General features: G+C 37.7%; 1 protein-coding gene across 1 annotated transcript in view; it reads right to left on the bottom strand.

The window, feature by feature from the left end:
* fhip1aa (FHF complex subunit HOOK interacting protein 1Aa) overlaps positions 1–24,545 on the bottom strand; it is a 35,221-nt gene extending 10,676 nt beyond the window's left edge. Inside the window, exons 1-7 of the mRNA XM_079812037.1 lie at positions 24,321–24,545; positions 9,802–9,930; positions 5,761–5,977; positions 3,910–4,602; positions 1,352–1,510; positions 827–913; positions 573–740 (exon numbers count right to left, since the gene is read on the bottom strand). Coding sequence (XP_079668163.1) covers positions 573–740; positions 827–913; positions 1,352–1,510; positions 3,910–4,602; positions 5,761–5,865 — 1,212 coding nt within the window. The 5' untranslated portion in view covers positions 5,866–5,977; positions 9,802–9,930; positions 24,321–24,545. The remainder of the gene's footprint in view (positions 1–572; positions 741–826; positions 914–1,351; positions 1,511–3,909; positions 4,603–5,760; positions 5,978–9,801; positions 9,931–24,320) is intronic.
* Positions 24,546–26,499: the final 1,954 nt, after the last annotated feature.

Here is a 26,499-nt window from a genome sequence, read left to right as displayed (position 1 = left end):
CCCTATATTGAACCAATGAAAGAATCAATGAGCGTGAGAACCAATGAGGTTTGTTCTTGTGTGTCACACAAGCATTTTTGAGCTTCAGCAGTAACTGATGAGATTTGTTCTCAAGTCATGCAATTACGGTACATGTCATTTAGCTATTTGATGTGCTTTTATGCATGTGCATTGTTCAATTCGTACTTAAATCTGAAGAGACACAATTAATTAATATAATAAACAGAAGACTTTGATTAAACAGCTTGATTCATATGGATCACTTTTATTATGTCTATGAACCCTTTGAAACTTGAACATTTTGGTGGAATGATATTTTAATGGCGGAAAAGATATCTCTCAGGTTTTATTAAAAATATCTTAATTTCAGTTTCAAAGATGAACAAAAGTCTTTTGGGTTTGGAATAACATGAGTGTGTAATTGATAAAACTTTTATTTTTGGGTGAACTAAGCCCTCACCCTTTATTTAAAGTATAGCAATACAGTAGTGTTACAGTAGTTGCCCATTCTCAAGTATATACTGTTTTCATTTAATGTAAATGGCTGATATACAAGATACAATTGTGGTTACCTGAAAGGGAGTATTAATGCGGCTGACTAGCGTGTCCAATATATGTACACTGTCATGGCGATGGAGCAGGATGAAGCGGAGGAAGGTGTGCAGTAATGCAGGTTCAGAAACACTGCGTATGAACAGGTCCAGGTATGCTGTTGTGGTCATCACCTCTTCAAGTGTCAGCTACAGAAGATTAGATTGCTTGAAACAAAACTTATTTATATCAGCTGTCAAATCTAGAAAAAACAAATGGCTCATGCACCACTAACCTTGTGTAATGCCGGTGCTAGAACAGGTACCAGAAAACCATTATGGATGTAGCCAACCAGCTGGTTTCTAATGGAAGCATGGGCCACCTGCAAACAAAGCAAGGCTAAAATGAGATCCATTCACACTCTATAAATGTTTTTTCTTCCTTTATTCTGCTTGGCACATAAAGATAAGGGACCAACAATAATGTTTATTTAAAAGCTCAACCTTTGTCTCCCGACATAAACTTCCTCTGCACATTTAGCAAACATTCTTTCTGAAGTCTTGTGTCTGATTGTAAATTGATTATACAGCTATAGACCAGGGGTGTCCAGTGCTGTTTCTGTAGGGCCATCTTCAAGCAAAGTTTAGCTCTAGCCTAATTAAACACACCAGTTGAATAAGGACTACAGGATCACTAGAATCTTCCAGGAAGGTGTGCTGGAGCTAAACTCAGCAGGAAATGAACCAGGAGCAAGACTGGATACCTCTGCTATGGACAAAACTCAGTAGTGCAGTAGAAATTAAGTAGCTCTAGCACAAACCTGTATGACAGCGTTGCAGAACTCCAGGGAGTTAAGAAACTGCACAAGTGCGGGCAGTTGCTGCCAGTCTTCACGGTGCAAACAGTGCCACTCCTCACTTGGTACATCTAACTTGGTAGGCAAAGACGAGTAAAGCCCACTCAAACCTGTAGCCAAAACCTTTAAAATCAAAACAAATGACATGTGTTACTCCATTTCATTCATCTGCAAACATAAAAATCACCTGGGTTGATCAACACTGCTGCTTTAGTGGATGCCAGATTTATAATGTATGAATATTGAGTAAATTTAATAGCCAAATCGTTCAAAATACAACATGTGAACATTTGAAGAAAGACGATCATTATGTAATAGCACAACAATCTTTAGTTACATGCTTTCTGGCTTCATTCACTCGCAGATGCATGTGAGGTCACAAAGGGCTGAGAGTGCATATCTGCTGCCAGACTCTATTGAGGTTGAGGGTGATGTCATTTTAGTAAGAAGGGTACTCATCCATGGTGTAACTGATTATGCAATTATCTCTAATGACTTTACATAAGCACATACTGTGCTGCTGGATGCCCTGACAGGGCCCACGGTGGCAGATATTCGAAAGGAATTTTTTAATAATATTCAGAAACAAATCCAGGCATTCACTAAAGATTTAACCAGTTTGACCATCCTGTTGGCTTCATTGACTGGATTTCATTGTGATTTCATAAACAGCCAGATAAAATGACTCAAAAGCGTTATTCATGCTCAGGCCAAGTTATAATGAGCATATTTGCTAGTTCATATAATGATGATGATGATAATGATGATGATGAGGACACATACAGTATGTGTACATTCAGCTCCAGTTTTGTTTGTTTTTATTTTGTTCTGTTACGTTTAACATTACTTAGCCCACGTTAATGAGCTGTCTTATGGATGAAAAGTTTGAAAAGTGAATTTAGGCATCTCAACATGCATACTCACTTTGTAATTTACTGAAGAAATTTAAAATTTAACATTGTTATTATATGTTTTTAAAGATTATTTTGTGTGAGCACAAAATTACAGCAAAAGCAATCTAAATGTAAAAACAGGGCAAATGTGCATACACAATTTAATATCCAATAAAAACAAACAAATAAAATAAATAAATAAATAAACGGTTCCGCAATATTATGTATCTTGGGCTATGTTCAGTTCACACTGTCAGTCCAAATCTGATTATTTGTGTTGTGTATCTCTAAATGATTGACTGTCACGATTACAAAATTTGGGTGACGATAAATGGTCTAAGAAATAACTGTGATTATGATGAATATTAGTCTATTTTATGGCTTTGACAAATAATTGTCTTTGTTTTTTAGGGCTTTGACGATTATGATGATGAATTTTCTGTTTTAGGGCTGTGTCATACTTTTTTTGTGCACTTTGTTCATTAAATAATTGTCACAAATTATTGTAATTAATGTAATACTTTGTAAGTTCTCACTTTGCAGTAGAAGCTTAATACAGTTAAAACCTTTAAATAAAAGTTATTCATTCAAATCTGTAAATAAAAAAAAATATGCCAATCACAGAAAAATACATAAATGTAATATAATATATGTAATACAATAATATAATATAAATGTAATAACTTTGCTTTTCATTCATTACTTAAAGCCTACTTTAAGTACTTTACTTCAGTACCACAGCAAACACTACTAGCCTAGCATTAAATAATTAAACATTATTCCAAGTGAACAGTCAGTAATAAAATATAAACAAATAGAAAAGTTACAAGCATAGATAATTAAATATGTGACCCTGGACCACAAAAACAGTCATTTTGAACATTTTTTGAAATTTAGATTTCCATTGATGTATGGTTTGTTAGGATATGACAATATTTGGCCGAGATACAGCTATTTGAAAATCTGGAATCTGAGGGTACAAAAATATCAAAATATTGAGAAAAATCGCCTTTAAAGTTGTCCAAATGAAGTCCTTAGCAATGCATATTACTACTAATAATAAATGTTTGATATATTTACAGTAGGAAATTTACAAAATATCTTCATGGAACAAGATCTTTACTTAATATCCTAATGATTTTTGGCATAAAAGATCAAATCAATCATTTTGACCCATACAATGTATTGTTGGCTATTGCCACAAATATACCCGTGTGACTTATGACTGGTTTTGTGGTCCAGGATCACATATAGATTAATCTTTGTTAAAGCTGTGTTTTGTTGTTTGATTAACATTAATGACATAGACATTTGGATTCCAATTGGATATACACAAAATAGGATTTGGACTGACAGTATGAACAAGGCTTTAATTGGGACATTGGGATTCAATACAGTATTTTGAACAGGTGAAATGGGAATGCAAGCCAAATGGAAATTCCTTTTTTATGCACCAAGGTCCCTAAAGACTATTTAATTAAATGGTAATTTAGGCAATGCACAGCATTAAATAAAGTAAGCCCAGCAGAGCAAGTAACTTTGATTCTGCCCAGAAGTGCTCACGATTATCCAAGTAGCTTAAAGAGAGAGAGAAAGACTAGAGGAAGACCTACAATAATAGACTCATACCGGACAGAAATAGGTGTTCTCTGCGATGTGTTTGGCCACAACATGGTTCTCAGCAGAGAGAGCCATGATAAGCAGAAGCGCATCCCTGGCCTGCTGTCCGACTGACCCTTCCCTGTGTATGAAAGGGATGAGTAAGGAGAAGATGAGGAAATTAGCAGCTCCTTGGTCCTCGCTTGTATGGAAAAACAGCTCCAGGACCGATGGGTCTTTAGCCAGGACACAGCACAGCTGGTTCAGGAGCAGTACAAGTTCTGTCTCCACAGTGGAAGAGCGTGGACCCGACGGGGAGTCAGAGCAGGACGATAGGAGCATCATCAAGGGCTTCAGTACAGGTTTATGATGAAGTAATGGCTGCCTGGCTTGTCCGATCAGCATCTCATACATCTTCAGTTGCTCTATTTTCATATCATCTGTGAATTCTCGCCTCAGGCTCCAGATAAAAAGTCTCTCTAACACGTTCTCCATCACCACAAACTCCAGGATGGGCCCCATGGCTCCATTTTGACCACACTCCTCTTCCATGAGGAGGAAGAGCATGTGCTCTACATAGTTCTGCACAGCGCTGGCCTCATCGCCAGGGATTGAACCAAAACGGAAGCTGCCAGGTCCTCCACCCCCACCAAGACCGTGACCTCCACCCAAGCCACCAACATTACTGCGCAGCGGGTCATGCTTCTCTAGTATCTTCACCACCTGGAAAAATGTCAAGAGATCAGAGGTCGTTCAAGCTGGAGAGAACAGTCAAGTTCATAGTTGTTATTATAGTTAATAGTTATTATTAAAATGGAATATTTATGCTTATTAAATCAGAAGTAGTGAAAGCTGCTAATCCTAATCAACTGAAACAATGAGCCCTCTGTCTTTGTGCTTATCTATTACCATTGCAACAAAACACCCAGTCAGGTGTGTCAGACTGAGATTTAGTTATTTACAGAGCAAAAGAACAACCTGAAGGCTGCAGGAAGAGGAAGTGCAAGCAAGGGCAAAAGGGCTCTTAACAAAGTGTATCACTCAATGCAAAGTAAGCAGGAAGAGGTGAAAGAGTGAAATTGTTAACTAATGCAACTGAGTACTAAAATATTCAAATGATTTGATATGTCGTTAACAATCATACTAGCTTGCTTTCAGAACCACCCTAGTTTCTGTCTTTATAGTTTCTCTAATGGCCTGATCTTGTCTTCTGTACCCAAACAATGCCTCCTATGTTCTGGAGCATTCTGCTGAATCAACAGGAGAGGTCAGGAGCCTTATTCACAGTGTAGCATCACAACAGGATAGCCTGTTCTAAGACCAGTCTAATCCAGTTAAATGTACTTATTTTAAATCGTCAAAAATGTAATATTTCATTATATACAAAATAATACCATTTAAATTTAAATATTTTATTTTTAAATTTTATTTGATTTTATCATGATGCTGCAAAACTCATAAAAAGTACTCTAAATAAGAAAATAACATATAATACTTATATAATATATGGTTTGAACACTTTTCAACAAACAATTTATTTGTATAAAAGATTTCCATATATGCTGTATATACACACACAATTCATCTAATTATACACAAAAACAAAAGCAGCAAGCAGGTTGTATAGCAGGTAGTAATGGTTATGCCAGTTATATATTACATTGTAAAAGAATCTCCCCAATATAAAAAAATTTACACTTTCTTCAGAGTTCCTTAGCATAGTATTTTAAGAAGATATGTCACTCTCATATGGAGGTCACAATGACTTTTTATTTTGCCAACACCATGTGTACACAACACAGAAGAGAAATAGAATTGCATAGTTGAAGAGAGTGTTGTTTATATTTACGAAGAGCACATGGGGAAAAAGATAATGCATACCTGCGCCCAGTGGTTTTTGAAAACGATCATGCATGTTTCAGGGTCCACTCCTTTCAGGACCAGTGACTGGGCACCTTGGTTCCCATCTACAAGCATGGATGTCATTGTTGTGCCCTCACAGCAGGACTAAACCACCATGTTCAGGTTGAAGGGTAGAGCTGATGCCAAATTTTAACTTAATGTGGACAACTGCATGGTAGCATTAGACACCGATTACCTGCAGATGAAAAATCACAGAAAAGCCTGATTAAAAATGTATTAAAAAAAGTGAACCGTATAAATAAATCTGAAATTGAAAAAACAAAACATCAAATAAATAATACATATTTAATAAATATTTATATATTTATTATTTCATATTTTTTAAAATAAATAAATAAATAAAAATAAAAAATTAATTAAATAATTTGAAAAAAATTAAATTAAAATAATAAATTAAATTAAATAAATAAAATCTTTAATTAGAGTCTTGGTGGGATGAAGTACTGGCACAGCACAAACCAAACACTAATAGTAACATCAGAGAACCATTAGGTTGCGGTCTGTTTTAAATGTGCATTGCTTTCAGAAGATGTCTTGGCAACAGCATTGTGTCATCTTTAGAAAACCAAAGCCTTCCAAGTGGGATTTGCTGGGATATATGTGCTGCATAAACAAAAGAGCGACTTCTTTATGCTGCCATAACTTATAGATGCTAATTACAGCATGTGGATGTGAGCTTTGTGTGTTATGCAATATCATACATGTTACAGCTTATGTAATGCTTCCTAAAAAACTGCATAGCTTTCTCTCTACTGTATATGCCAAGCTATTTTTATCAAATCAATAAGCAGACCCACAGCCGTAAGCATTTAGATAACAGCTATTGGCTTAAACCAAATGCATGTGCAAGTACCAGTGATTATAGATGGACACAAAGATAATCTTTGTCTCTAGTCAAAAATGCATGTGGGGAGTATTATCTATAGATTTATAGTGTGTGTGTGTGTGTGTGTGTGTGTGTGTGTGTGTGTGTGTGTGTGTGTGTGTGTGTGTGTGTGTGTGTGTGTGTGTGTGTGTGTGTGTGTGTGTGTGTGTGTGTGTGTGTGTGTGTGTGTGTGTGTGTGAAAAAGAATAGGAAAGCAAAGGCATAAACAATAGCATTCTTCACAATCCATGTTTTCTGGAGATCTTTCCATCTAAAGAAAGATCCCACCTCCAGGAATGCAGTGTAAAATCCTTAAAGGGGTGGTAAACCACGATTTCACTATTCTAACTTTAGCTAACGTGTAATGTTGCTGCTTGAGCATAAACAACATCTGCAAAGTTACAACGTTCAAAGTTTAAAGCAAAGGGAGATATTTACTTTTAAAGAAATCAGTTTCTAAGAACTACAGCAAACGGCCAGTAGGCGACTACACACATTCCTCCAGGGTTGGTGACATCAACAGGCTCAATATTTACATAAACCCCTCCTCCGAGAATATTAAATAAGGGGGGGGTGAGGCCATTTTGTATCGCGGCGCTGTTGTGGTATAGTTAGGCTGGAGTGTTGTTGCCGCGATGCAGAGGAAACGCTGTTATTTTCATCCGGATTGCAGGTCTGGGGTACTTGCTCTGTTCAGCCTTCCTTGGGACGGGGGTGCGTTGCAGAGCGTTTAACATACAGCATGTTATATGCACGTGTGTTTGAGTCAGCGGGGAATCAGGCGCGCGCAGGGCTCCCTGCATCCACCGTCTTCGCGATTTCAATACCAGATTTGCACAACGTCAGCTGCATGAAAAAAACACTGCCGGTGCGTGGATGCACGACGCGCGCGCTGCACATTTCACGGAGGACAACACAAACTTCCACAAACTTCGCAAGTTCAATACAGGATATGCACAACGGCTTGTCCTGAAAGCTGGATTTACAAACAGAAGCTGTTTACGGGCCACAACCTGTAAGTCTGATTTATTTTTCATCGATGTGTTTTCCTGTAATAGGTTGTAGCAAGGAAGTAAACAGATGACAACGCTGTTCTGCAAACCAGTCTGTTAAATACTCATTCATACTTAACGTTATCCGACGAACACCTAACGTTGCAAACATTAACGTTAAAATCTCAACAGCGAACTTGGCATTAGTGTAAATGATTCTTTGATTAGAGCTTTTATGTATTGTTTATCTACAGGCTTGCTAAACATGCTTCTGTGTGTGATTTGGCTAACTTACTAGTTAAAGCCAGTGCTTAGTGTTCGTTTTGGGTTAACGTTAGTTCTTGCGACAGATATTTGGCTATAATCGTTCTAAAAATACAAAAGTTAAAGTGCCATTCAGTAGCGATCATTATAGATCCGCAGTCTTTACTCTTGAGGACTGAACAGGTTCTGCTCGATCATCTTCACTCAAATGTTCTGGGTCTGATTCGAGCTCATATGGTTTTATTGACGCCGTTGTTTCTAATACTGAACAGCCTCCGGTAAGGGGCGTGACGTTTCCGACGTGCACTGCGGTTAGCGAATCACAACACACTGGGCCAGCTAACCAATCTGAGCCCACTGCGTATTTTTGAGGGACTGGCTTCATACAACCCGGAAAGCATCAGACCGTTTTACAAGGAGGGACAGAGCAGTGTAGAATAAAGGTCAAATATATGAAAAATAAGGCAATTTTTTTTTAAACGAAGCATAAACACATGTTACAGTGCACCCCACAAACACAGCCAAGCCTTCAAAAGAATGTGTTTTACCACCCCTTTAAAAAATAAAGTTATTCTCTCAAGCTTCATGAGATGCATGCTGGGATGCTGTTTAAACTTTGAACCATTTTTTATGTTTTTTCCTTTAGATAGATAAATAAATAAGTGATGATGAAATGCTAAATACAACACTACAATACTAAATGAAACACTATATGAAAAACATAATATGCATATTTTATTCTCATTATTCTTCTTAATAACAATTGTCAAACTGAACAGCCTGTAGATTCAAGTTTAAGAAGTGTTCTCCATCTCAGCATCAGCATGTGTAAACCCAGGGCCTAAAACTACATTTTTGCCACGCCTGTCAATGGCTGGTGGTGACTTAAGAAAATTTACCAGCCATAAATATTTTTTACTGGCCATGAAAGTCTAAAAACAGACAGTAATGACACCAACATTTTAGATGCCAGTGAAAACTCACAATTTTCAGGTACAGAAATTGTATAAAGTAATCAAATGTAAAATAACACCGGCTGCATAGTCTTCACTATATAAATTAAACATAGATGAATCCTTATTAAAGTTGAAAAAAGTTATTCAGATTTTCTCTTTGTCTTTTGTTGTTTTATAAAACATTAATGACACAGACAGCAGCAAGACTAAGACCTGCACGGATCCAATATACTGATACTGTAAACATGCATTTTATTTACGTTCTTAAGACATAACGACAAGGAGTGTTTATGTGTGAATTTGTCCTTTTAAGTGCAGAAGATGTGAAAGAGACCTCAATTCAGTATTCGTATGCTGTCTGAAACACGGCTTTCTTGGGGTGCTTCGAATATTAGCGCACAGAAAACTTCCAACAGCGTGCAAGTAAACAAGGGTGTCTTCTTGTTCTTGAATATTTAAAGTGGCAAGGCTTAAACTTTCGTGACAATGCAGAACTGTCCTGTCAACTGTTCCAAGCATCGTTCACGTTTGTTCACGTTCATGTTCTCACAACATTTAATTGTTAGAATTCATAAAAATGTTGCCGGCCAACTGGCGACTGAGCCCATTTCATATACTCGTCAATGGCGATTTTTTTCCTCTCACATTTGGCACTTTTTAATTTTGGGCCCTGTGTACACCTCTCCAAGCAGGACCCTAAATGAGTGCATCACACACCACAACTGAATCTTTACACTAACCAGCCAATCAGTAGGCAGAAACCATTACCCATCATTGATTAGAACCAATCAGTGCAGAAAGCTCAATCTAAAACATTAGGCAGAGATGCATATTTTTGGTTACACATGTGGCTGTCCACTCTCACTATTACACAAAAATCCAGAGGGGAGACAGTCAGAATGGATTTTGAATTTCCACCTACCTCAGTCAGGCTACTGCTGAAAGCTGCTGTTGGGGACAACGAATTTTGTAAGGCATAACACATCCACATCTTCAGAGTGTTCAGGAGCTCTTCTGAGACATGTAGACTGAGATCTAGTCAAAGGGGGCTCTGAAAAGATGAAAAAAATGGGAAGAACTGCTTAGCCGTGCTTGTGAGAGCAGCATGAGTGAGACAAGCGGGGCCAGGAAATGGCTAGATGGATCAGACCAGTGACAAAGAGCTTTAGAACGGTAGGCTACAGCAGAAGAGCGGGAATGAGAATGAGGAAGACACAAGAAGAGGAGGTGGGAATTCAGAAATGCAGAGAGGGGGAGAGAGGGATAGAGGGAACTAGTGTCTGTGAAAACCTCCAAAGTGCAACTGCATAAAATCTAAAATAAAGTTACTCTTAAATACCATTCAATAAATGGACAGACACAAACAGCATGAAAATACTGATCCCATGAGCCACTGCAGCTTTAGGGGATATGGTTAAACTGCTGGGAATTATTTTTCCCTTCCTTTGTAAGGAGGACCAGCCCTGCCAAAAAAAATCCAGTGTCCTATAGGATTTCAAGTCATACAGTATATGACTAGAGCACTAAATCAGAATATTAGACTTTATTCTAATGGATCAAGTGCACTAAAGACTGTGGCCCTCTGATGTTTAGAAATGGCTGCGGATTTTTTTTTCCATCACCGGAATAAATGAAATCTGATTTAATCAAATTTGGTCAGTCTAATCAAAAGGCCTTGGCTATGCTAAATTGTGATGCTTTTGATTTTTTGTTGAACAGCGGGTCATTGGAGACAAAAGATTTATTTTGCTTCATGGCAAAACAAACATAAATGTCCTATTTGCCCCAAACTCCTTTCTTTAAATTCCTGGCCTGAAAACGTCCACATGCCAGTTTACATTATAGTCATAACCAATATTCATTATAGTCATATTTGCAACAGGAACTGACACATTTTACACTGCGTTTAATAGCAGTGCTTCCCAATCGTCACAAGATCAACCACACTACTGCACATTTTACATGTCTCCCTAATCACACACCTGATTTTACTCAATGAGCTGTTAGTAAAGACTCCAAAGACTGCATCCGAATACTGGAAAATGCTGCCTTCGGAGGACAAATTTCAGGGTTGGAAGACATTAAGGCACGTCCGAATCGAATGTTAACTTCACTTCCTGCCTCCCTAGAGACCTTCATCTGATTGATTTTTTAAGGCAGCTTAGATGTATCCTTCACTGCCTTTTATATCCCATTCGTTCCATTCTGTGACAGTTGAGCTAGAAAAAGAAAGATGGTGTCTAAAAGTTGCGGTTGTCAGTTAGTGTGTAAATGTATGTTTTTGACCAACGTTTTCCACTTCTGATGTCATTTCTATAGCGAGCAAATTCCATTTAGTTTAGTTCTCACCAAAGCTCACTTTATTTTGCTGTAGATCATTAAACTGTTACGCTGCCTCAGAAGTCTATCCGAAAACAGTTTTGTGAGGTGCCTTTGTGCACTTACGCTGCCTTACAAGGCATTGCCTGATAACAAGTCAGCTGCCTAGGTTTTTGGATGCAGCCTCGGTCAGACTGTCAGTCCAAATCCGATTTTTGTGCTCATTCGATTGAAATCCAAATGACGCCTTGTCCACACTAATACATTTTCGTTTGAAAACGCATATTTTTCTCTCCGTTTTGACCTTCCATCCACACTAGGACAGCGTTTTTTATTAACAAAAACGCTCTACAAAGTGGATACATTTGAAAACGCAGTTTTCGCGTTGTAGTGTGGACTGTGAAAACAAGGGTATTTGAAAATGATGATGCATGTTTGGTCATGTGACGCTTATTGAACAGAAAGATATCTATTTTTAAACTGGTAATGTGCCTGTTATGTGCTATTCACTTTCACACTGTTGCCAAGATGTTACTTTGTACTCTGCATATCACAGTCCTGTAAAGATTACAGAAAAACTTACACGCAAGTGCTGTCCTGTGGCAAAACATAAGAGCACTTTGCGTTTTAGACCAAACATATAATGGTGTTTAGTTTGACCTGCACGCATCAGTAAATGGTGAGATATTTTGCGGAATAAAATTGTGTGATAACTTTATTATTTCTGTTCCGTCTGTATCATCTCAGTGAGCTTTTATGAGTTTTTACGCATGTGCAGTAAGGTGAATTTAGTGTTTTCCAACATTTCAGTTTGGACAAGAAACTTTTGGAAAATGCTTGAAAACACTATTGTGGACGGAGAGCATTTTGAAACCAAAATGCAGATTTCAAATGTATCCGAATTAAGGTAGACGTAGCCTCAGATTTAGTGAGAGATTTACAAATCCATTTCACGCTACATTCATGTGGTTTGAAATCCTATTTAAATCGCATTTCTGATGAATCAGAGCAGACTGTGCTTTTCGGAGGGCGGACTTTAAAGACACAGAAAACCGAAACTAAAACAGAGGGTTCAGACAGAGGGTGAAAACAGGCGCTTCAACAATGTAAATTATAGGAAAAATTTGTTTTTTGAACATTAAATTATGTAAACACATTCTAGTAGACCCCTTAAACAAAATTATGAACCTGTAAATTAGAATAATAGGAGCCCTTTAAAATAAAAGAATAAAATGGATAGCAAACCAAACAAATATTTTTCACATCTTCTTAATGTGAAAAATATCAACCTCATCTTGTTGAGGTTATGATGCCTTGGGAAGTTTTCTTCCATGATGCTTTCATACAAAAACACGGTCCCTTAAATTGTTGATTGGGTAGCAAGACAACCATCTTCAGTTTCAGACACATACTGCAACTGTGGATCAATGCACATAGCACAAACAAAGTACCAGTGTGTGTGAGTGACAAGTAGACAAGTCCATCTACTGTTAAGCATGTGAATCTGGCTAGTGACTATTTATCTGCATTACGCCACATGCCTGACCTTTACCAAGTGATCCATTTGACTAGACACAAATCACATTCGGATATATTGTCGAAATGCTCCATGTAAATTGAGCTTCAGGTAAAACTTGCTCATGTATTGCAATAAAGGCAGCTTACTTGCAACTTCTCAAAGTAATGCCTGGACTGAAAAAAATATATATTAGAGGAGGTCCAGATGCAGTACACCCACAGGAAATGACCATGGTAAGCTGTTATCAGAAAAACGTGACCCAAATTGCACATACACTCATTTATCAGTGTGAGAGAGGGGTGGACAGAGAAAACCTCTGGAGAGGAAACTACACTGGATTCTTGATCTTGTTCTACTTCTTCAAAGAGATCAGAGGAGATACTGGGACAAAACTGGGACAGAGGAACTCTACAGATATTAGGAAATGACTTTCCTGACTGAGCAGCACAGATGTCTAATCTTAGTAATGATCTAGCATGTGGGTGTATGAAAATGAAGATGAAGTCACTCATGTTGAGCACACCGGATCTGTGTTTACCTCAGATTAACAGCACTTATCCAGTTAAGGTCATTTAGTTAATTACGTTAATTTCAATACTTGAATCTACTTCCTGAGAAATTACAAACCACACAAAAGAAGATATAATTCAAAAAGACAGTAAAAGAAATGGACACAGCGACTCCATAGGCTTCGATGGGGAAAAGTGAAGTCAATTAGAAGCACTCACTTCCTGAAGGCTGAGCGTACTGCGCAGCCTCAGACTGAGCTTGACGACGTAGATGTGACGTGAGCAACCTGTCTGACAGTTGTAAGTCTCCTAGTAGTTGTGCAATGTGAAATCTGAATCACGTTGTTGAAATATTTTGTCCCGTTGCTTTTGGCTCTCTATGGGCTTCTCCCCATGCGCACGGGCGGATCTACAGGGGGGCAAGGGGGGGCAGGTGCCCCCCCACTCTAGAGCCTTGCCCCCCCAGCTGCCCCCCTAACTTTGATGATCCAAAAACTGTACTTGTAAAAACAACCCGCCAGTATCTCCAATACATTTACCAAAAGTAAACCATTTAATTTTTTATTTTAAATGTATTAAAATTAAAATACATAAAATACCCCTCCCCCCGCCCCTCAAATACTTAGCTACGTCCCTGATTCAAACGTGCAGAGTGGCGTTCGCTCAGTCTGGCTCACACACAGCGAGTCTGCTGCGGTGCGGTGGCCCTACAAACCCACTGGAGAGACTGAGCTGCCCCAGAGCCCCTGAAGGTGAAGTGAGTTTCCCCAGGTGTAGTTTAAACACACGTTTAACTTAAAATTACATCTGCAATGAATGTATTGTATGCTAAAGAGGATTCAGCATCAGCAAAAACAGCAAGTCTATTACGTTAGCCAAAATCAGCGGTTGTGATTCATAAGAGCACTCTTCCCTTTGATTAGCCTAATTTTGATGTTAGTAAAGACAAGAACAGCCTAATAAAAAATATTGTATCCATAACTGCCAACTCTCACTCATTCACCATGAGACACACGCAATTGACACTTTTCACGCTGTCACGCCACACATAGGCCTACATTTTCTCACGCACAGAAAAATCGCGAAGCAAAGAGGAGACGGAGACTGACAGACTAGACAGAGCAGGTTACTTATGATATATAAAAAATATCTCAGCTCTCAGATTCTGTCACTTTTATTACGAAATTCAAACAATAAATGCCGTTTTGGCGCTTGTAAATGTTACGTGACAGATCCCTAGCTGCACGTGGTCCGATCATCTCTACTAGCTAATAGTAAATAAGCACGAATGTACAATGTTGAAAGAAACAGTAGCCTACAACTTACCTAAATGTATATTCCTCATACATAATATCGACCAATCAATCTAACAAAGGGGTCAATAAAACAACTGGAGAACAATTATGTCACATAACATTTACCTCAAGAAAGCCATTTAATGACCATAATAGGCTATAGCACATTAGTTGGCTGGAAAAAAAGAGCTATAGAGAGTATTTTGCTAAATATGTGTAGTGTACCATATTACATATTTATTATATTTTTATTTATATAATTAAATAAAGTTGTTATTATAATAAAAAAAATGCATTATATGTAATTTGAGTTATTTTTAACCTTAAATAACACTGTCAGCTGATAGGGCTCTGTATGTTTACAGCATTAGGTGAGTTGTTTTTTCTTGAGATTAGGTACATCTTGTGTGCCTAATATTTATCCAAATGAGTCAATATTAAATCAAATCACAATAATTTAATTGAAATGAAATAACAAAAGCGTAGCTTACCAGAAATTGTACCATGTAAACACTGTAACATGTTGTCACTAAACCTAATAAAATTCAATTGTTACTAAAATGTTAGTGACAATCACAATACACTTATTGTGATGCAATTTTTTTTTTTTTTTTACATTTGATTTAGCTAAGCAGTCCTATTAAATCCAATTCCTCTCAGATATCACAGCAATGAAACCAGGTTACAACTGGGGAAATAACAAATACAATAGGATTAAGTAGTCTAAACATAACTGGTGTGTGCATGTGATAATTCTTTCTGATTTTATATTTGTTATATAGGCTACTTATTAGCTACATGGCCCTACAGTGTAATGTAATACAAGGATAACCAGAGGTTTTCACATATTGACTTTTGCAGGCAAGGGTAGTTGAAGAAAGTAGCTGAAGTATACAGTAGTATACTGTTTTGTTTTGTTTGAACACTGGGCTTATTCCTGTTGTGAATTAAAAACCTTTGTAGTGTGCAAGGGCATGATTAAACAATACTGTAGTTTAAAAGTGGTTTTGTGTTTGTTTTGTTAAAGCAATTCACATATAGGGATTTCCATGTACCGTCTACCCCTGCCACCCTGCCAAGACCTCTTGCCACCCCTTTGCCCCCCCATGTAAAATTTTCTAGATCCGCCACTGCCCATGCGTCACCCTTGTCTTTTTTCGGACTTTATGCCTCCACGTTCCCCCGATTGCCTCATAGACAGTAAAAGATTGCCTGTGAGCTTCTCCTCCTGTCTATACGGTAATTTCTCTACTATTCGACAGAGTTGCGTGGTTATGACGCAATCGTTAGCCTATTTTTTACAAAAACGGCTTCTATGGGGCGATAGTGTAAGATACAAGGCAATGGAGCCTTTTATACATTGTTGTGTTTCTTTAGAAATAAACAATGGTCAAATGGAGTCTTTAAACACCTCAAATGTAAAGTTATTCACTGTCACAGTGACGCCAAAATGAATGGGAGTCAATGGGATGCTAACAGCAGGTGATGGCTTGGTTAGCAATGGCTGCCCCTTTGGAAGGTACACTTTCCGGGTGCTGGATTACCCCCTTGCTCACATCACATATCGATTTTTGCCTGCTTACGACTGAGAAACTGATGTTTATCTGAACCCAATGCTTGTCACGTCCTATAAAGCAGGTCTGAAATGAGTCACCCTTTCAATGCCATGCCACACCACTGAAAAACAGGTTCCATGTGTTTGTAGTCACACCAAAACTCACAGGACCTCATAAGAGCACCTGTTCCCATACGGGGAAAAAACGTTTTCAAAGTTTAACAACTGAGGTATGGCAGAATTTTCTTTTTTTTAATAAGGTCATCACTCAGTAATGTGATAGTGGTCAGGGCTGGACTATTTGTTTGGAGTCCCTTTGTGATTGACTCTCCTTTGAGAATGGGTTGGGTTTCACACCCTGCAGGCCAAAAGGAGTGTCCTTGGAGCTTTTCATGCTGAAGCGAGAGGTTAAGTAAGACAGTCCCACCCTATCACAGGGCTGTCGTAACTTGTGTTAAGAGATTGTTCTGTGTGCATTCATTTACTAGCACTTGCCTAACACATTCCACACCATATGTTCCACTGCCATGTGTCAGAGCAGTAGCTCAGAACATTAATTTGAAGCGAGGTTGAAATGAGGTCAGTTAAACGAACAGCATACTTTCTCAGAAAAACTTAAATAATATAAATATGAAGACGTTTACAACTAGAAAAATGTAGTATATAAAACTATACTTTAAAAATGATATTCTATAAAGATGTTGGTGTATTGAAACATTAAAAACTAAAATGTACTAATTTTAAATGCTACATGCAATTCGCTGAATTTGCAAAAGAATACCAACATTTTTTTAAAGAATATCTTTAAATTGAAAATGTAATGCTTACCTCCTACGCAGTGCATCGCTTCCAAGTTCTACGTCACCACGTCGGCTCTGTATTGGCCGATGCTGTTCACGTGAGCACCATGACGCATGCGTGTGATACTGACGCAGGAGCTGGCCAATAATGAGCCGGCATTCTGACGTGTAACAGGAAGCACTACACTGTGTTTACTACATCGACAGAGTAGGAGACTGGCACAAACGAGAAGAATTTGTTGAATAAAGGCATTATTTTTGTCTAAGTATAAGTCTAAGTTTTGAATAAGTATTCTTGTCGCTTAATAACATTAAGGTTGAACCACTGTAGTCACATGGATTATTTTAAAGATGTTTTACTACATTTCTGGGCCTTGAAAGTGGCGATAACGTTGCAGTCTATGGAGGGGTCAGAAAGCTCTCGGATTTCATCAAAAATATCTTAATTTGTGTTCCGAAAATGAACAAAGGTCTTACGGGTTTTGAACAACATGAGGGTGAGTAATTAATGACAGAATTTTTATTTTTGGGAGAACCAACCCTTTCATTGTAAAATTGCAAACTTTACTTCGATATCTAAATGGGGACATCCCATAAAAGCAATTGTTTTATATACTGTACAGCTAATTATAAATACTATAGCCTAACCTTAACAGAAAACTTTCTAGGAAAAAAAAAAACCTATGAACAAGGACATTCATAAGGTTTCGTCAGATAACTCACTTCTGGGTACAAATGTGTTTCCAACACACAATGTTGGGTTTTTATGTTTTATGAGGACTCATAAACAGACATCATGATTTCTATACTGTACAAACTGATGTTTAAAAACAAAAAACTATTTCGTATAATTTGATCCTCATGGGCCCGAAACTTTGTCCCCACTATTTCAAAAAAGTTTTACAATCTTAAGATTGAAATACCTGAACCACGCACACACGCACGCACGCACGCACGCACGCACGCACACTTACTTATCAGCTGCCACAATAATTCAATAATATTAATTTCTGTAAATATTAAGCATAATTAATTAGCTTTTGCAATTCATTTGATTAAATATTTAATTAGACTGGTAGCCCTAGGCATGAACATTTCAGAAAAAAAATTTAATCAGTAAAACAAAATAAAGTAAATCTATAAATAAAAATTACCACATTACCAACAGACAGTAATGCATGGTTTTTGATCTCATGGTTTTTGATCTTTCATGATGGGAACACCTGGCTCTTCCTCTCACTCACACACACACACACACACACAGAGAGAGAGAGAGAGAGGCACGTACACATGATGGACGCCCAAGCAAATCAAAGCAGGGACATTTGTCATGATCAGGTGCTGTCTGAAGACACACAAGGGAATTTACCAGGAGTCCTGCATGGTGCCCATGGTGACTGGGTGACTTGAGGGCTATTACATTGACAGAGTCTACTGAAAAATTTACAATGGATGCAATGAGACAACTACAGCCTCAGGTACTGATCCCGGCTCAGGTCCCGATTTCTGACCTCAAAGTAAACCCAAACACATTTTCAAAAACTACAGCATGGAATCATAAAAGGCAGAAATGCATTAAGATTTTTAAATGAATCGTTTTGATATTGATGTCCAAAGGCTGCCAAATGCAGCAGATAACCAACCTTATCATAATTTTATGGCCTGTGAAGGTTTTACCGCATGCACGTGAGATCCAAACATGTGCTGCGCGTGTCTACTATACTGTTGGTTCCCTACCCAGAGTTCAAAGCACCTGATCTGCATAGATATTAACACACCACCTGTCTCCATCCCCTGATTGGTGGGAACTGCACAGGCCTAGAGGTAACTTGGGACCAGTAACTATGGAGACATTCGCAACCCGAGTGTTACTTGCAAACAGGGAAGTGGGTTGGAGGCACAATGACTTTACATAATTCAAGAACCCATGCAAATATGGAATGTTTGCATGTTTTCATACCAAAACCTGGTTTGTGTTCATCTTCTGTTTACAGAGTGTGAATGTGTCCACACTTACAAGTAGTAAATAAAAACGATTGCTTGATTTAAGATTATTTCTGTAGCACATTTCAAAACATGTTGATGCTTTACATACCAGGACCTATCAAATTCATACAACCTAAAAGCACACAAGACCAAGTCCAGATACAAAAATCACTGTAATACTGTAACACTGTAATACACTGTAATCACTGAAATACAGTCGAATACAAGTGAGAATAAATGGCTCTTTAAGTGAGATTTAAAACATCTAGAGGTACAGGATCTAGTATTGAAAGGTAGGCTGTTCTATAGTAGAGTATCTACAACAAAGAAAGCCCTCTCATATTTTGATTTAGACAAAACTATAGTTAATAGTTGGGAACTGAAACCTCTGTGAAGATCTTAATGGCCTAGAGGATGTATGTTGCTGAAGAATACACTACAATCCTGAAAAAACACACACAGAGAGAAAGAGAAAATCTATGACACCAAGCAAGGCAATCCTTCTCACAGAAGAAAGCTTTTCAAAAGGAAAGGATTTTATGGAGCTGCCTGTTACACTGAGATAAAACAAAACTATGGTGGCCCTGTTAAGTCAAACAAAGGAACAGCAGTCAGGTGTTTGCCTTTCGAGATAAAGCACATCATTGTGTGAGAAATCTTGCAGGTTTAAAAGGTGCACTCACAATTTAAAAGTAGTTTTATGCTACATGGAGTGGGTTGTGTTCTCATTGGAGCCACCATTGAAATGTGCCTTTTTTTTTTTTTATTACAGTAAAAAAAAAAAAAACACGTACTTCATGTGCCCTTATGCTCTTTAATCAAAATGACTTCCCCTCCCTCTTGCAAAAACATATCTTCTTTTCTCTGAAGATGTGTTTACTATCACGAGGGCGGTACATCCTGTCAATCACATGAGATCACAACAATAGCAAACAAAAATTATCCGAAATGTACTCATTTTAAATGCTACATGCAATTCACAGTATTTGCTGAATTTGCTAAAGAATACCAAATTAATATTTTTAAAGATCATCTTTAAACAAGTGGTAGATGATGGAAAATGCAATTGAAATGAAAAAAGGGCAAATGAGCAAGTATAATTAAATGTTCAATACCCAATAATTATTTAATGCTGACCTACACAGTGCATCACTTTCCAGGTTCTACGTCAACACATCAATTTGCAATGGACCAAATTAAGTCCTGCCCTACATTTTTTCTTGCGGTTTTACAACTTCCATTTCATATACATCACATACCATTATACATCACAACTTCAATTTCATGCCGACTTTAAGATCACATAACCAGCAATTGACTAGGCTACTACTCAACTATTACTCACTACTATGTTAAAACGCTAGTTTTTTTTTCCCCTACTCAAACACTGGGTTGAGCCTGTTGGGTAATTTTTGGGGGTTATTAACTGGTGCATTTCATTGGTGAAATACAGGTTTGCGTATGTTTTATTTCATTTATAAACTTGTGAACATGGAATACACATGCGCATGACATCACAGTTTTGCACAGTTTGAAATTTTTTCAAAAGCTTGTATTTTCAGGTCCCCAAATGCTGTTGTTGTGTAAATGAATGGCCAAAACGCATACGTTGAAAAGGGTGTAGTGTAAACATACCCTAAATAATGAGTGGCACCAGAGTGATGAAAACAAATTTGCATTTATTTGAATTACACCACCCAACTTGCTAGGTAAGATTTGCCCAAAATGTGTTTCTGTCTTCCATTTAAATTTGGTGCGTTCAAACTTGTAGTTCAGTTCCCTTGGTTTGTTTGGTATGGACCAAAAAAAAAAATTTGTCCTGATCCGCTTAGCGCTCACACTGGCATTTTAACAACGAACCTAAAGATACAGAACTTAAAGGAATAGGGATGTGTTCACATCCTGATTGGTCGGCTTCTATATCTATTCATATACGGAACAGAACTTACCAAACATCCAAAACAATGCTGTATGCTGGGCCAAATGCACTCGTTGTATGTGCGTAGCCTACATTTGATGGTATTTTGACCAGCTGAAAACTCATGAAGAGCATATAAAATGTGTAAAGGAGTTAAAAAAAAACAATAGGAATCCCTCCGTCACACACACACAAACAAAGATCTACTGCACTGTGATGGGCAAACTCAATTTTTTTTTATGTTTGAGCCTTCTGTCCTTTTTAAGGTCGCAACTTGGGGCATCATGTCCTGTTTTTCGTCCATGTTGCATTCATATTTCATTTGAACCGCACCAGAGTTCGTTCTGAAGTGGACGAGACCCATCTTTTCAAAGGTCTTTGTCCGCTGTTTGGTGCGCACCAGGGTTCAGATGGCAGTGTTCACACTTATTCAATGAACCCCACTAACAGAACATTTACATCAGGGTTTGTTTTATTCGAACCAAACATGTCAAGTGTGAACGCTCTTTAACGCAGTGTTTTTTAGAGTGTACAGTTCTCAAGGAACTTCAGATACCATAAATTTAAACATAAATGCTAGGGGTGTGACGAGATCTAGTGCCACAAGATCTCGCAATATTAAAACGTGACTATATTTCTCATCGAGGTGAAAAGCTGTCTCACGATATCAGCATGAAGGAGTTGTTTTTCCAGTCATATATTTAGCCATTGAAGATGTGTTAAATAATGTTAAAATATTGTCTCGTTCTCGTGAACCTAATACTGTGTATTGTCTTCTGAGTGAAGTGTATTTTCACACCCCTATATGTAAATAAAAAACAAAACAAATACAGACCCAACAGAGCAACAAGCAGAAACTTCAGAAGACCAACCCAATTCAACAGTGTAATCTAGGGGGATGGTACGGATCTGTATGCGTGCCATTTACCAGTCCAAATAGAATGAGTGAGAGTACAAAATAAAATGTACAAACAAGCAACACCTGCTGGAGGGATAAAATAAACTGAGAAAACCCATAGCTGCCAAGCTACAGATCGAGGATAAACAGTAAAACATCAAGCACAAAGGGGACGGCTAGAGTGAAATGCAGCAGCCGAACTGCATGAACCACCAAGAATATGCTATTGTTGCCCCGCCCCCACCCTGCTTAATACGACAATAACGTGAATAATTCTTTAATACATTAGCTCATCCATGAATATGATTTCTGCTAGGGTCCCGTTGGATTCTTTTGAGGTGAAGACAACAACTCGACAACCCACAAAATCAAAACGTCATCAAGCCAAGCCTTTATATTGAATAAGCGACCTCTAGAGGTGAAAAATTACATATTGTGCCTTTAAATTTTGTGAAAGAGGAAAAACAGGCAAAAATATAAAAATAATAATAAAAATAACTAATTTAAGAAAGAAAAAAAGAAGAAAAAAACAGGTCTATATAGTCCAACACCATAGGATGAAGAGGAGAAGGCAAACAAAAGATTACTAAATGCACCTTTAAAAAAATCATAGGCCTTCTCTTAGTGTTAAACTTAAGGAAAAAACATCAGTATCATGCCAGAACTGCAGCAACAAAACTCAGGATGTGTTCATGAGTACCAAACAAGTAATTAAATCATCTTAGGAAACAACAAACAATGTCCTGACATAATCCTGAAATACTACATCTTTTTTGCATTTATCATGAACGTGTGGGATGTTTACATATGAGCAAAGGCTGTTTGTTTCAAAGGGGAAGGGCAAACAAAATAAGACCGATCCTAAAAAATGATAGATAGAAAGAAGAGGGAATGTTTGCACACAGAAAACCCTTATGACATGGTTTGTCTCACAAAGCAAAAGAGATGCACGCATGATCCAATTACATGAGTCAGATCAAACGCAGAGATGAGAGAGACACAGAGTGCTTTTTGAAGTCTGAACGCTCTTTTCAGTCCCATTGAGACATTTTTTCATGTAAGCATTCAGTGCCACTCTTTCACCGGGAGTCTGTGATGATTCAGTCTGAGTAAACAAGATTTATGAACCAGAAATGAGTGAAATTACTGGAGGCAGGGATTAAAAATAAATGTTTGCCCAACATTGTGGCATTCATAGTTCAAGAGATGTAATAATCAGTCACTATTCCCCCAGCATTCCCTAGTAAGTCTAACGTCACAGCTATGCAGTACTGAAGGTTAGTGTGTGCGTGTGTGTGAGATTTAATCTTCAGCACAAGACAAAGCTGAACCAGACAGAGGCAAACAGAGGGGAGGAGCTACGGCTGGAATTGTATACTGAAGTTTAGAAACAAGTTAAAGCTGTTAATCCATCTAATCCACAAAAGTAGTACAAAATCAACCTGAAGTGTCTCTCCTTTCAAAAACCAGACAATCCATTATACTCAGCTTGGCAGCAGCTGGAATACATCATGGACAAGCTTTGTAATGACGCATTTCAGGGTTATGAAATCTGTATCAATGACAGGCAACTGTGAGGATGATAGCATACATCAGTATTTCCCAACCCTGTTCCTGGAGGGACATCAACGGTGCACATTTTGGATGTCTATCATATCTGACCCATATATTTCTGGTCTTGGGAGTCTCTACTAATGAGGCGATAGGTTGATTCAGGTGTGTTTTATTAGGAAGAGTTGAAAAATGTGTAGTGTTGGTGTGCCTTCAGGAGCAGGGTTGGGAACCACTGTTTGTGGCTGTAAGCACAAATAAAATGAATTATTTTGTAAACAATTACTTAGAGAATCCATTTCAACTTGGACTTGGTAAAAACATAGAGACGTAAAGTCACAGGTGCAACCAGAAACAAAGCTTCAGATGTGCGGCGACTTCACTTGTTGCTGAAGAATAACATCACAAAGAGGGACCTTCTCATGTGTACTAACAACCCTCCCTACAGAGCATTCTTAGAATTCTCACGCTTTCATACTAAATCGAGCAGTGGTTTTCTCAGACTCTCCCGCTGTTCTGTCATATTGGTTTGTCAGTTTTTTTTCACCCAATTTACATTTCTGCTCAGCTCCCCTTTCATTTTTATTCCAACCCTTGTTAAAGACTGTCTTTTCTAATTATCAGTGACAGTGTATAAACGTTTGAATTTACAACCAACTTTCTTGTGCCAATCCCAGCATACACACTGCATTACACTTTAAATAAAAAAAAATATATCCATGGGTAAATGTAGGTGTGTTACCAAATTCAAACAAAACATCTGTTGCATTTTTCATGTCAACAAAGAAGCCAAACAGTTGTTTCTGTAGGCTACACTACACAAGAGGAAGATAGAATGGACTTACGAGTATGTGTATAAATAACTAGGTAGTGTATTAACTACGTTGTTATGCAAATACTTAGTCATGGCTCCATCAAAAGTCCACGCATATTTTTCCAGACAACCTAGATCAATCTGTTCATGTTTGGCTGGAATAGAAACAAGGCACACAACTCTGCTTTCGAGCAGAAACACTTCATAACCCGTTGAAAATGCTTTCATAAACCATAAGAATAAAACATGGACGGTATTGTAGTAAAATTGCACATACTTCGCCTTTTAATGTCCAAACGCTTTTTTTCTTCGACACCTGACAAAACTTCGACTCAGCAGCTCTGTGTCCCTGTGTCATATTCCTCTGTCGTTGAACCGATCATAATCCCGTCGCTTTTTCGCTTTCATATATTTCATAATCGTGGCTCAGTGCAGTTCGCGGCGACGGTTCTGTTTATTCTGTCAGATCACACTTTAAAGATCCAGAGACCTCTGACGCCACTGCGCTCGCTCGGTCACCTGAGCGTGGATTAGAAAGGTGAGCTCCATCACAAGCCCCACCCCTACTCTCTAGACCCGAACCGTGATTGGCTGCTGCTTGGGCGATCGTGTAGGCTACTCTTATTTGAATAATTTATTCGTCTCTATCAGTGCGTCTTAAAATAAATAAATAACATTCATAATAGTGCGTAGAGACAACGACGGCGTACACACAGTAACAAAATCTACAGCTTGTTTTTGAATATACAATTTCGCAAAATAAATACAAGTTAAAGATTATAATGAGGGAACATAAATACATTATTTAACACTGAAGTGGCAAGAGAAATTGAGCAGGGGAAAAATAATTAATCTAGCCTGTTCAAAAACAATAGCTAGGTATAGGGTCGTTATAATAACAGAAAAGGGTAGGTACAGCATTAATATCAGAACGCCACTCGTTTATATAATTCACTATTTACTATATATTTGCTAGATAATAGATAAACATTAATCAAGAATGTAGGTTTAGTGCAATCAAGTAGCCTAGAGACAGATGAGCATGTTATTACAAGCTATGGGGTAAGTCAGCCTGCGTCTTACAATGTTAAATCATCTTAAAATGTTCCAGGACGAGGGTATGCCACATTAAAGTATCTTAGAGCAAGGATTTTCAAACTTTATGATGCCAAGGACCCCCAAATATGATGAACATTTTATGAGGGACCCCCTTCCTAAAATCCATTTATATATTTTTATGTATGAAAATACATTTAAACTGTTAGATAAATAGTAAGTGTGACATTATTAAATACAACATTGTTTCCAAACTTAAATTGGCTATACGTTGATGTATAAACCTGAAGAAGAACATTTTTCAATGAAAAATTATTTGCATAAGCAGCTTTCACAATAAATGTAAGCAGCTCACGTCCTGCATTAAGAACTGCCTTACAACCCCAGTGAGCAAGATAAAGGGGAGTGAGAAAAAACTCACTAGAAAGATACAAAGCAAACATGTACAATTCTGGAAAGTAACGTATGTATACAACAAGAAAGTAGAGAAACATTTAGAAATGAAACAGAATGTTTGATAGACTTTAACCATTTTGCTTTGTTTTTGTATTCTCTGAAATTTTCCAGGGACCCCAGAACCTTCTGGAGGACCCCAGTTTGAAAATCCCTTACTTAGAGTAACAAAATTATATAGGCTACAACAATTTAAGTACATGACTAACACTTTATTTTTCCTTCCTTTGGTGCTCCCACTCCTGTCCATTTAGTGGCGCTAGTAAACCAAATACCAACCGCGAATAAATGAAGACGAAGAACAGAAGAAAGTGAAGAAGACTTGTCATCACATGCGCCATAAACGCGTCTCAGTCAGGTCCTTATCAATTTTTTTGAAAACAAACATTATGGCTTCATGAAACATGGTGGAAATGAATGAAACTTGAAATGTCTCACGGAGATATAAACAAAACTAATTAATTAGTGGATTTGTTGAAGCAAAGTAATTCTCTTTTGGTTAACATACTGCAGACTTGGTACTCTCTGGGAAAGGAATTATGAAGGAAACCAAATAAAAAACCTGTGTTTTATAAATCAGGAAGATTGTGTAGCAGTGAAGGGAGAAACGAGGCTTTCCGACAGAATTAATCAAACAAATTGCTTCGCCAAATAATTAACTCGAAACACGACACGCTGGCGACATCTGTCGGTCAAAACGTAAATGCGACGACCAACAAGAACAACCCAGACATGCATGCACACCCTTTACAGATCAATTAATGTTTTTATGATAGTATACGCTATTAAATGTAATCATTAAATATGAAGTGTCCGTATAATTTGTCTTTTGTTAATTTCATTTAATTTTGTAATGATTGTTGTATGTGCCTTAGTCAGGGCTTGGCTAATTAGGCCACTTAAAACAATTACCTGTCACTCACTTTTATACACGTAGGTGTGTTTAG

Source organism: Gobio gobio (assembly GCF_949357685.1).
Source record: "Gobio gobio genome assembly, chromosome: 3".
Classification (NCBI taxonomy): Eukaryota; Metazoa; Chordata; class Actinopteri; order Cypriniformes; family Gobionidae; genus Gobio; species Gobio gobio.
The sequence above is the reverse complement of the archived record's forward strand: the minus strand, read 5'-3'. Positions and strand labels throughout refer to the sequence as shown.